This window comes from Ranitomeya variabilis, chromosome 6 (genome assembly GCF_051348905.1).
Source record: "Ranitomeya variabilis isolate aRanVar5 chromosome 6, aRanVar5.hap1, whole genome shotgun sequence".
In the NCBI taxonomy this organism is placed as follows: Eukaryota; Metazoa; Chordata; class Amphibia; order Anura; family Dendrobatidae; genus Ranitomeya; species Ranitomeya variabilis.
In genome coordinates, this window is record NC_135237.1 from 88,300,042 (window position 1) to 88,312,343 (window position 12,302).

Sequence of the window (12,302 nt, forward strand, 5' to 3'; positions counted from 1 at the left end):
GTTAAGGACCAGGTTTAGGTCCCAAGGAGGAGTTGATTTCCTCACAAGTGGCCTCATTCTCTGCGTGGCCCTGGAAAATCTCGCTATCCAGGGATGGGAGGCTAGTGATGTATCAAAAAAGACACTAAGTGCTGCAATCTGTACTTTTAGAGTACTAGGCCAGAGGCCCTTGTCAAATCCGAGTTGCAGGAAATCGAGGATTCTGGGGATATCTGGTTTCGAAGTATCCACAGGACCCTCTCCCAGAAAGGAACAATACCGCTTCCAGATCTTGTTGTAAATCGCCGAAGTCACCGGCTTTCTGCTTGCCTGGAGTGTGGTAATGACATCTTCTGACAGGCCTCTGGATCTTAGGGTTTGCCGTTCAGGATCCAAGCAGATAGGTGAAGAGAGTCTGGATTCTTGTGGAACACCGGACCCTGAAGTAGAAGGTCCTGCCTGTTCGGTAGTAAGACTGGTTCCTCTGTTGACATCTTGGATAGTAGAGAAAACCAGCTTCTTTTTGGCCAAAAAGGAACCACCAGGATTACGGTTGCTCTCTCGTCTCGTATCTTCCCGAGTGTCTTCGGTATCAGAGGAAGAGGCGGAAATGCGTACAGGAGACCTTCTCCCCAATACTGAGACAAGGCGTCTACTCCTGTGGCTCCATCTAGAGGATTCAGAGAGAAAAATGCTCTGGTCTTTGTGTTTGACCTGGTGGCAAAGAGGTCCACCTGAGGTGTTCCCCATTTCTGGCATAGACTGCTGAATACTTCCAGGTTCAGTTCCCATTCTCCGGGATGTACCGTCTTTCGGCTCAAGAAATCTGCTACCTGATTCTTGGTGCCTTCCAGGTGAACTGCCGAGATGGATTTGACAGATCTTTCTGCCCACCTGAAAATCTGGTCTGCTAAGTGTTGCAGTGGTGGATGTTTCGGACCTCCCTGGTGTCTCAGAAATGCCACTGCTGTGACATTGTCGGACAGTATTCTCACGTGTCTGCCTCGGACCAATGACTGGGCCTGGCACAACACTTTCCAGATCGCATACAGCTCCCTGAAATTTGACGATCTTGCGGCAATCTGAGGAGTCCATTCTCCCTGGTAGTATGTTCTTCCTATATGACCGCCCCATCCGTATTGACTGGTGTCTGTGGTAACCGTAGCACAGGGATCGAGTATCCATGGAACTCCCTCTATCAGGTTTCCCGGTGTGGTCCACCAGGTTAGGGATCTCTTTACAGACGGAGCCACAACCATCTTCCTGTCTAGGGAACTCTGTTTCCTGTTCCAGGATCCTAGGACTTCTGTTTGTAACTCCCGCGAGTGGAATTGGCTCCATTTCACACAGGGTATGCATGCAGTCATGAAGCCGAGTATCCTCATTGCCTCTCTTATGGAGGGGGTACTTCTTCTGAACTGATGAATGTGCCTGATCAAGGCCTCTTGTCTGTCTTCTGGTAAAAAGGATGTTCTTAGATTGGAATCCAACATCACCCCCAAAAATTTTATTCTGGAATTTGGGACCAGGCAGGACTTCTTCCAGTTCACAATCCACCCGAACTCCTGTAGGATGGAAAGAGTGAAAGTGCAGTCTATTTAGAGGAGTTTCTGTAATTTCGCCATTATCAGGAAGTCGTCCAGATATGGCACTATGGTCACATTCTGGTTTCTTAAGATAGGCCACAACTTCCGACATCAGTTTGGTAAAAATCCTGGGCGCTGAAGCAAGCCCGAAGGGGAGACATCTGAACTGGAAGTGATGTACTATCCCCTTGTTCATTATGGCAAATCTCAGGAATTTTTGGTAGGAGATGTGTATCGGGACATGATAGTATGCGTTGCTTAGGTCTAGGGTACACATTACCATGTCCTTGTCTATCAGAGGCGTCGTGGACTTTATAGATTCCATCCTGAATCTTTTGTACCGGACCCATTTGTTTAGTGGTTTTAAATTTATGATCGTCCCGAGAGTCCCCGGATGGTTTCCTTATTGAAAACAAATGGGAATAATGGCCTTTGCCTCTTTCTAAGATGGGAACTGGAACAATCGCCTCTAAATCCAACAGCTCCTGGATGTTTGTACACATGGAGGAGTCGGAGAGCGGGCAGGGTCGGGTTACTACAAATCTTTCTGGGGGACTGCTGGAGAACTCTAATTTGTATCCCTGCGCAATCACCTGTGGAATCCAAGGATTCTGGGACACCTTCTGCCAACCCCCTAGAAATTTTTGTAACCCACCTCCCACCTTGATGTCCTTTATTTGACTTTGGTGTACCTGCACTTGGGAAGATGGAGTCTCTACCCTTTCCACCCTTGGGATAAGACCACCTCCCAGATTTCCCTTTCCCCCTGTAGTCTGTCCTCTGACTAGGTCGGGACCTACGAAAGGGCGGGTACTTTTTGGTATTCTCCTCAGGGAATCCCTTCTTTTTATCTGAGGCTTTTTCTAAGATATCGTCTAGAATAGGCCCAAATACTTTATTCCCTGAGAATGGGATTCCACACAATTTATTTTTTGACTGGAGATCCCCCGACCAGGTTTTTAGCTATATGGCTCTTTCTGGCCGCATTAGACAAAGACTCGCTTCTAGCCGTGAAACGTACAGATTCGGCAGAAGCGTCCGCCATAAAGCCTGTTGCGAGTTTGAGCAACGGCAGGGATTTAAGGATAACCTCTCTGGAAGTCTTGGCTTTGAGATGATCCTCTAAATCGTCAATCCATAAATGCATTGACCGGGCTACGGATGTTGCCGCTATATTGGCCCGTATTATTGCTGCGGAGGACTCCCAAGTTCTCCTTAGCAAACCATCTGCTTCTGATCCATAGGATTTTTTAATGCGGAAGAGTCCTCAAATGGGATTGAGGTCTTCTTCGCCACTTTTGCTAGTGGAACATCGATCTTGGGAACTTCATCCCACACTTTAATGTCCTCTGGATTGTAGGGCAGACGAAGTCTAAAATCCCTGGGAATCACCAATTTCTTCTCCGCTTCCTGCCACTCTTCCAGGATCATGGAACGGATGTGGTTGTTGACGGGGAAGACTTTTGTCACTTGGGCATGTAATCCACCAAACATCTCGTCCTGGATCGAGGTCTCCTCTGGCGTATCCTGTAGCTGCATGGTGTTACGCACAGCATAAAGAAGCTCATCTGTGTCTGCTGCAGAGAAGAGATATCTCTTCCCTCTGCCCAAAGATCCGTCTCTTTCTTCCTGGTCAGAATCCTCCGAAACCTCACCCTCGGAAGAGGGGCTAGACTCCCTTGGCCTCTTCCGTGAAGTCTGCGGTTCTGACTGAGTTGCCTGGGAAAGATTCAAGCTTGAGATAGAAGCCTGAACCTCCTGTCGAATCATGGTCCTCATACTGGATAGTAGCGTCGTCTGCTCATCACCCACAATTTTGGATGTGCACGATCTGCACAATGGTTTCCGCCAATTTTCCGGAAACTTAGTGGCACATATCGGGCATTTATTTTTCCCAGATTTTTTCCTTTCAGCTGTGGGGATGGGAGGCTCAGCCTAGGATAGAGATATGTGTGGGGTACGTAAGTAGGGAAGCAGGGGGAGGGGTGAGCTTTGTGGTATGGCTTTTACATAGCCCACTCACGTGCCTCTGAAGCTGGTCAGTCCCCTCAGGTCTGGCAGTCTCCTCCATAGTGAAGATAACAACCTGAATGTATAGCCGAGTGCTCCCTTGTCAGGATGGCCGGCGGCATACAGACCCCCCCTAGTGAGTTTAAATAGGTTTTACCTGTTTGATCCTGCCCTCCTTACCGCCGCTGCAGTGACCACGCTGTGCCCCTCACTGAGGCCGGCGCTGCTGCCGGTGCCATCCTCCACGCTGGCCGCGACCGGAAGTGACGCGGCCGTCGCGACCGGAAGTGACGCGGCCACTGGACCCGGAAGCCGTCGCTGGTGAAGCTGCAGCCGCATGCTGGAGCCGGCCGCTGCTGGAAGCGGCCGCCGCACTCACCCCCCGGCAAACAGGCACCCGGACCGAGAGCCCCCATGAGGAGGAAGCGGACCCGACCCCAGGAGCAGCGCTACACTGGGGAGGCTGAGGGACCCCCCATGGCAGGTATCAGCCGCAGATATCTTGCGGCGGGGAAGGGAAAGGCTGGGCCCCCCGATCCCCACCATCTGCACAGCACCGTCGGAGGACATGCTTGCCGTTCCTATCCACAGTGGGACAGGAAAAACACTGGTGGGTGGAGTGGGGAGGGTTTTTTTAACTGCTTGTGGTTCCTGTCCCACTGAGGGTAAGAAGGACGTCCTCCAATGGTGCTGTCAGGTGGTGGACTGGAAAAATGGTTTAAAAAAAAAATGTACCGTAACTTTCTAGGAATGCTTTTCAAAATAACACACAGTTCCTATTCCTTTTATTTGTCATTGGTGAGCTCACATAAATAAATCGATACAGCAAGTCATCTATGGTTATGTTATGCTTTAACAGTGCAAATAAATACATTCTTTGGGTCACACGTTCAAAAACTTTAGCTTAAAACGTAAAACTTTCTGTGTAGCAAAATATAATATACAAGTATAGGTTTTTCAAACAGATTCAAAATATTTTATTTTTTAGTACTAAATTTTATAATCGAGAACAAAAACAGAACCTAATAATAAAATTCACACATGTAGAAAAACATATTCTCTCTTGTCTAAGAAAAAAATATGGCCAATAATTCATGACAAGTGTGTAACACTTGACATTACAGCAGGGAGTCCTCATATTAAAGCTCTTGATGACCGTGTAGTATTCCTAGAGCTGGAGTGGTGAGGATGAAGGCTTTCTGTAAGCTCACGGCTCTGCTTTCTCTTCTTTCTCATCATCGCTTTCCAGAGGAATGGACACGTCTACTTGTAGTTAGGGGAACTAGATTCCCGCTGGTGCTGTTAGTGTGGTTACTGGATGATCCATTAACTACAATATAGTCTATTTTGTTCTCTAGTTTTCCTAGGCGCAGCAGGATGTCATCTAACAGAACTGCAATCGTCCTCTTCAGATCAGCTGTTGGTAAAGAAAATGAAGAAAAAAAAAAAAAAGTTAAAAACATAAGGAATGCACAAGCGTTATTTTCAATTTAGCAAGAAACTGTAAGCTTATTTCTTCAAGAAGAATGTGCTAACAAAACGTTTAAAAGGGAATCAGGCTGTAACAGAACCCTCTGCACTGACTGACAGCAGACCCCAATACTGAGCCTGCTGTCAGTCAGTGCTGGGGGCGCAGTTACAGACACCACTCTCTGTGCTGTGATTGAACCCTCATCGGCGCCACCCTAGTCACTGAAACCTGAACGCTGACAAAGATACTATTGAGCAGAATTAATAATGCTTAAATCTCCATATATACACAGCATGAGCTCCCACACAGCCTCCCTACATGCAGCGTGAGCCCCACACAGCCTCTATACATACAGCGTGAGCCCCCACACACAGCCTCCCTATATACAGTGCGAGCCCCCACACAGCCTCCCTATATACAGCGCGAGCCCCCACACAGCCTCCCTATATACAGCGCGAGCCCCCACACAGCCTCCCTACATACAGCATGAGCCCACACAGCCTCACTACATACAGCATGAGCCCACACAGCCTCCCTACATACAGCATGAACCCACACAGCCTCACTACATACAGCATGAGCCCCACACAGGCTCCCTATATACTGTACAGCACGAGCCTCCACACAGCCTGTTATACAGTGCAAACTCCCACACAGCCTCCCTTATATACAGTGCTAACTCCCACACTGCCTCCCTATATATTATTGTTATTTATATAGCACCATTAATTCCATGGTGCTGTACATGAGAAAAGGGGTTACGTACAGAGTTAGAGATCTCATTTACAGTAAACAAATTTACAATGACAGACTGGTACAGAGGGGAGAGGACCCTGCCCTTGCGGACTTACATTCTACAGGATAATGGGGAAGAGACAGAAGGTCGGGGGTGCGGCAGCTCTGGTGGTGGTGAGGCGGCAGAATGGTTATTGCAGGCTGTAGGTTTTCCTGAAGAGATGGGTTTTCAGGTTCCGTCTGAAGGATCCGAGGGTGGTGGATAATCGGACGTGTTGAGGCGTGAAATTCCAGAGGATGGGGGATATTCGGGAGAAATCTTGGAGGCGGTTGTGTGAGGAACGAATAAGTGTGGAGGAGAGTAGGAGGTCTTGGGAGGATCAAAGATTACGTGAGGGAAGATATTGGGAGATTAGTACAGAGATATAGGGAGGGGACAGGTTGTGGATGGCTTTGTAGATCAGCGTTAGTAGTTTGAACTGCATTCGTTGGGGAATTGGGAGCCAGTGAAGGGATTTGCAGAGGGGAGAAACAGGGGAGTAGCGAGGAGAGAGGTGGATTAGCCGGTCAGCAGAGTTGAGGACATACTGGAGTGGTGCAAGAGACTTAGCTGGGAGGCCACAGAGGAGGGTATTGCAGTAATAGAGGCGGGAGATGATGAGGGCATGCACAAGAGTTTTAGTAGATTGTGGGCTGAGGAAGGGACGATTCTGGCAATATTTTTGAGTTGGAGGCGACAGGAGGTGGCAAGAGTTTGGATGTGTGGTTTGAAGGACAAAGCAGAGACGAGAGTTACCCCGAGGCAGCGGGTTTCAGATGTGGGAGAGCGCGTGATGCCGTTTACCATAATAGATAGATCAGGTGGGGGGAGATACGCGAGATGGAAGATGATGAGTTCGGTTTTGTCTACATTGAGTTTTAGGAAGCGAGAGTTGAAGAAGGAGGATATGGCTGATAGACACTCTGGGATTCTGGACAGTAGAGAGGTGACATCTGGGCCAGAGAGGTAGATCTGAGTGTCGTCCGCATACAGGTGGTACTGGAAGCCATGGGACTTTACGAGTTGTCCTAGGCCAAGGGTATAGATGGAAAAAAGTAGGGGCCTTAGGACAGAGCCTTGAGGGACTCCAACAGAGAGAGGGCGGGAAGAGGAGGTAGTGTGGGAGTGGGAAATGCTAAATGTGCGGTCAGAAAGGTATGAGACAATCCAGGAAAGGGCAAGGCCTTTGATGCCAAGGGAAGAAAGAATCTGTAACAGTAGGCAGTAGTCAACTGTGTCGAAAGGAGAGGACAGGTCGAGAAGGAGGAGGATGGAGAACTGTCTGTTAGCTTTGGCTGTGAGCAAGTCATTAGTAATTTTGGTCTGAGCAGTTTCGGTGGAGTGGTGGGGGCGGAGGCCAGATTAGAGGTTGTCAAGGAGAGTTAGATGAGAGGTGGGAGGAAAGTTAAGCATGGACATGCTGCCCAATGTATACAGCACGAACTCCCACACAGCCTCTCTATATACAGCACGAGTCCCCATATAGCCTCCCTACACGTAAACACCTCATACACACATACTCTCCTCGCATCCGTTCCCCTGGTGCTCTGCTCCTGTCTCCGCTGCACAGAGTCTCAGCAGCAGCGCAATGAAGTGACATCATTGCTCCTGCTGTCTCACATGCTGATTGCGTGCAGCGGCAGAGGGCATGGTGCAGGCTGTGGGCCATGGCCGGCGTTACCACTCAGGCAGTTGCCCAGACCAGGACGACCGGGAGGAGGCACTCACTGTCGGGGACACAGCCACGCTACTCACCTCTACCGGTTCCCCACTGCTATGGTCTCTTTAGTGTCTTCTGACTCTCTGCCATCTCAGAGCAGAGGGTGTGATGATATCACTACAACGCGCCCTCTGTGCCGAGCAGTGCAGAGCCAGAATAATGTGAAGAGATCGGAGTAGCGGGGAACAGTAGAGGTATTTGATTTTTTTTATGTATGGAGCCCATTATACTGTAGGGAACATTATATAGGGCCCATTACACTGTATATGGGGCCATTATATACTGCTTGAAGCATTATATGGGGCCCATAATACTGTATGGAGCGCTATATGGTGCCCACTATTCTGTATAGAGCAATATATGGGGCCCATTATACTGTAAGGAGGACTATACTGTCGGATCTAAGATGAAAAGTCTGCAGTCACTGTGTGACTGCAGCCTTTTACATCCCCCAGGACACACACTGTGCGTGGCAAGGATTTGCCACTTTTTGAGCTGTTGTAGAATTTACAATAGATATCACTCATGTAAAGGTACCGTCACACTCAGCGACGCTGCAGCGATATAGACAAGGAGCCGATCGCTGTAGCGTCGCTGTTTAGGTCGCTGGGGAGCTGTCACACAGACAGCTCTCTCCAGCGACCAACGATCAGGGGAACGACTTCGGCATCGTTGAAACTGTCTTCAACGATGCCGAAGTCCCCCTGCAGCACCCGGGTAACCAGGGTAAGCATCGGGTTACTAAGTGCAGGGCCGCGCTTAGTAACCCGATATTTACCCTGGTTACCAATGAATGTGTCAGGGCCGGCAGAGCACAGCGGTGACGTCACCGCTGTGCTCGGCTTTACGGCCGGCACTGACACATTCAGTGCAGGAAGCTCTGAGCAGCAGCGCGGACGCCGGGGGACGTGACAGACATCAGAAGGTGAGTATGTACTGTTTTTTTTTTACTTTTACAATGGTAACCAGGGTAAATATCGGGTTACTAAGCGCGGCCCTGTGCTTAGTAACCCGATATTTACCCTGGTAACCATTGTAAAACATTGCTGGCATCGTTGCTTTTGCTGTCAAACACGACGATACACACCGACCTAACGACGAAATAAGGTGCTGGCCTTCTAGCTCCGACCAACGATACCACAGCGGGATCCAGATCGCTGCTGCGTGTCAAACACAACGAGATCGCTATTCAGGACGCTGCAACGTCACGGATCGTTGTCGTTCTCGTTGGAAAGTTGTTCAGTGTGAAGGTACCTTAAGAAGTGAAATCTTTGGCATTGTACGTATATTTCTTATCTTTGCATTATGCACGAGGTATGTGCTAAAAGGGCTCACTGATGCGCTTTCATCCGGGGCCCACAAAAACCTGGAGTCGGCCTTGCTGTGAGTCACTGTTTACAGCTCCTCAGCCGTTTTGGGCCGCATTTGCCCAGTTCTGATTTAGATTGTAAGCTCTTATGGGCTGGTAGGATTTCCTTTTGCTTCATTGTTTTAGCATTTGTGTGGATTAAATGTCCTTCAAACAAACTCTCCAATTGTAAAGGATGACTACGGCTCATTCGCACATCCGTTTTGGAGGAACATATTCTATTTGTATTTTTCACAGATAGACCAAGTAGTATTATAATCTATGGGGTTGTTCATATGTTCTGTTTTTGCAAACAGAGCATCGGAAAAAAAAAGGAACAAAAATAGATGAAAATAGGATCCAGCAGTAACAATGGATGTGTGAATGAGGTCTTATTATACTGTAGGTGCAATCAGCAGCCTCTGCCAGTATCTACTGTGTCTTATGAACTTGGAATTGAATTACTCAGAACTGTAATAGCAGAACAGGGCTAATAAATAATATATTGGGGTGAGCTCATGTCCATGTAATGGAGAAAAGGATCATCACATATTAATCTTGACTAATGAGTTAAGCAGGTCATCATTACAGAGAGCTACATTCCAAGTTAGTAGGTGATGATCAGCTGTTAACTCATTAAAATAGAAAAAAAAATATATCACAGGATAGCTGGTAATTTGGTTGGTGGTGTCGGACCGTTGGAACCTCCTACAATTGACACAGTACTTATATCCCCATAATAAAGGAGCCAGAGAGCGCATCTTTGAACATCGCTCCATTCATTCTCTATGGGACTGCCAGAAAATAAGCCGCACTATCGGGAATGAATGGGACAACTGTCAGGCATGTGCTCTGCCGCTCCTTTGTAACAGGGATAATAGGTAGTGATGAGCGAATATACTGGTTACTCGAGATTTCCCGAGCATGCTCGGGTGTCCTCTGAGTATTTTTTAGTGCTCGGAGATTTAGTTTTCAGAACCGCAGCTGAATGATTTACAGCTATTAGCCAGCATAAGTACATGTGGGGGTTGCCTGGTTGCTAGGGAATCCCCACATGTAATCAAGCAGGCTAGTAGCTGTAAATCATTCAGCTGCGGTGATGAAAACTAAATCTCCGAGCACTAAAAAATACTCGGAGGACACCCGAGCGTGCGGGAAATCTCGAGTAACAAGTATATTCGCTCATCACTAGTGTTGAGCGATACCGTCCGATACTTGAAAGTATCGGTATCGGAAAGTATCGGCCGATACCGTCACAGTATCGGAATCCAATCCGATACCGATACCCGATACCAATACAAGTCAATGGGACTCATGTATCGGACGGTATCCCTGATGGTTCCCAGGGTCTGAAGGAGAGGAAACTCTCCTTCAGGCCCTGGGAACCATATAAATGTGTAAAAGAAAGAATTAAAATAAAAAATATCGCTATACTCACCTGTCCGACGCAGCCGGGACTTCAGCGAGGGAACCGGCAGCGTTGTTTGTTTAAAAATCGCGCTATTACTTGGTTACGTGAATTCCCGGCTTGTGATTGGTCAGGTCGGCCATGTTGCCGGGACGCGGACCAATCACAGCAAGCCGTGACGAAATTACGTCACGGCTTGCTGTGATTGGTCCGCGTCCCGGCAATATGGCCGCCCTGACCAATCACAAGCCGGGACGTCACGGGAGGCTGGACACGCGCTCATTTTAAAATGGGCGCGTGTCCAGCCTCCCGTGACGTCACGGCTTGTGATTGGTTGCGCCGCGATCAACCAATCACAAGCCGGGAGGCTGGACGCGCTCATTTTGAAATGGGCGCGTGTCCAGCCTCCCGTGACGTCACGGCTTGTGATTGGTTGCGCCGCGATCAACCAATCACAAGCCGGGAGGCTGGACGCGCTCATTTTGAAATGGGCGCGTGTCCAGCCTCCCGGCTTGTGATTGGTTGACCGCGACGCAACCAATCACAAGCCGTGACGTCACGGGAGGCTGGACACGCGCCCTTTTTAAAATGAGCGCGTTTCCAGCCTCCCGTGACGTCACGGCTTGTGATTGGTTAATGGCGGCCATGTTGCCGGGACGCGGACCAATCACAGCAAGCCGTGACGTATTTTCGTCACGGCTTGCTGTGATTGGTCCGCGGCCCGGCAACATGGCCGCCCTGACCAATCACAAGCCGGGACTTCGCGTAACCATGTAAAAGCGGGAATTTTAAACAAACAACGCTGCCGGTTCCTGCGCTGAGGTCCCGGCTGCGTCGGACAGGTGAGTATAGCGATATTTTTTATTTTAATTCTCTATTTTACACATTTTAACATTAATGTTGTTCCGATACCCGATACCACAAGAGTATCGGAATCCCGGTATCGGAATTCCGATACAGCAAGTATCGGCCGATACCCGATACTTGCAGCATCGGAATGCTCAACACTACTCATCACTAATAATAGGTCCTCATTCTTCCCATCACTGTGGGTGCCAGTGACGACCTCACCAATCAATAAGTCATTCAGTAGATAAGTGATAACTTGTTTTCACTGCCAACCCTTGGAAATAAAAAGGCTACCCCAAAATATATGACTAAAACTAACAACTGTTACATAGATCAAAAATTCACAGCTAATTAAAAAAAGTCAATAAAAAGCAAAGTAATGGGCATCTCACAAACTATAAACACTTTGTGCAGCACTGAATGAGACCCAAGAAGCCCCAAACCCCCTGGACTACAAGTGTACACCTAAATCAGCACAGAAAAAATAAATAAATTATGGTGTATTTTGCATTAATTAGAATTGAAAGAAATGAACTGGAGAATAAGTTGGTATACATGCCACGTGTAGGAGCATGTTCACACTGGCCATTAAACAGACAAAACCTAAGATAGAAACAAAATGAACATATACCCTGCTGTAAATAAAAAGCAATAATGCACATAAATAACACAGGGTACTTGCTAAACACTATTTATGTATCTTCCCATTGATGGGTGTCCATAGCTGGACCCCGGTCCTGTTCACCTCTTACATTAAGGTCATTTTTGACACATGGTAAAGTTTTAATACTAGAGGTTAAACCCATCCCAACTGGGTACACATTGGCACTGGTGGGATGGCTTTTACACTTTTTTTTTTGTTATCAAAAGTAGTGTTTCCTAAGTGTCCTAGGTTACTTGTACGCATTATTGCTTTTTACTTACAGCAGGTTATATGTTCATTTTGTTTCTTGGATTTTGTAGATTAGATGTAATATTTAGGGGCAGGATAAGAGACTTCTGTTTATGTAATAAGGAATAGAACCACTTTAGGGGCACAAAAAGAGCTGCAGGGTTCCCTTTAACCCCTTAATGACCAGGCCAATTTTTACAATTCTGACCACTGTCAATTTAGGAGGTTATAAACTCTGGAATGCTTTGACAAGCGATTTCTCAC

The 12,302-nt window shown here is 47.8% G+C and overlaps 1 protein-coding gene across 1 annotated transcript in view; it reads right to left on the minus strand.

Moving 5' to 3' along the window:
* Positions 1-4,343: 4,343 nt before the first annotated feature.
* The window catches only part of CCDC126 (coiled-coil domain containing 126), a 31,064-nt gene continuing 23,105 nt past the window's right edge, over positions 4,344-12,302 (minus strand). Inside the window, exon 3 of the mRNA XM_077268753.1 lies at positions 4,344-4,992. Within this exon, the coding sequence (XP_077124868.1) occupies positions 4,811-4,992 (182 nt within the window). The 3' untranslated portion in view covers positions 4,344-4,810. The remainder of the gene's footprint in view (positions 4,993-12,302) is intronic.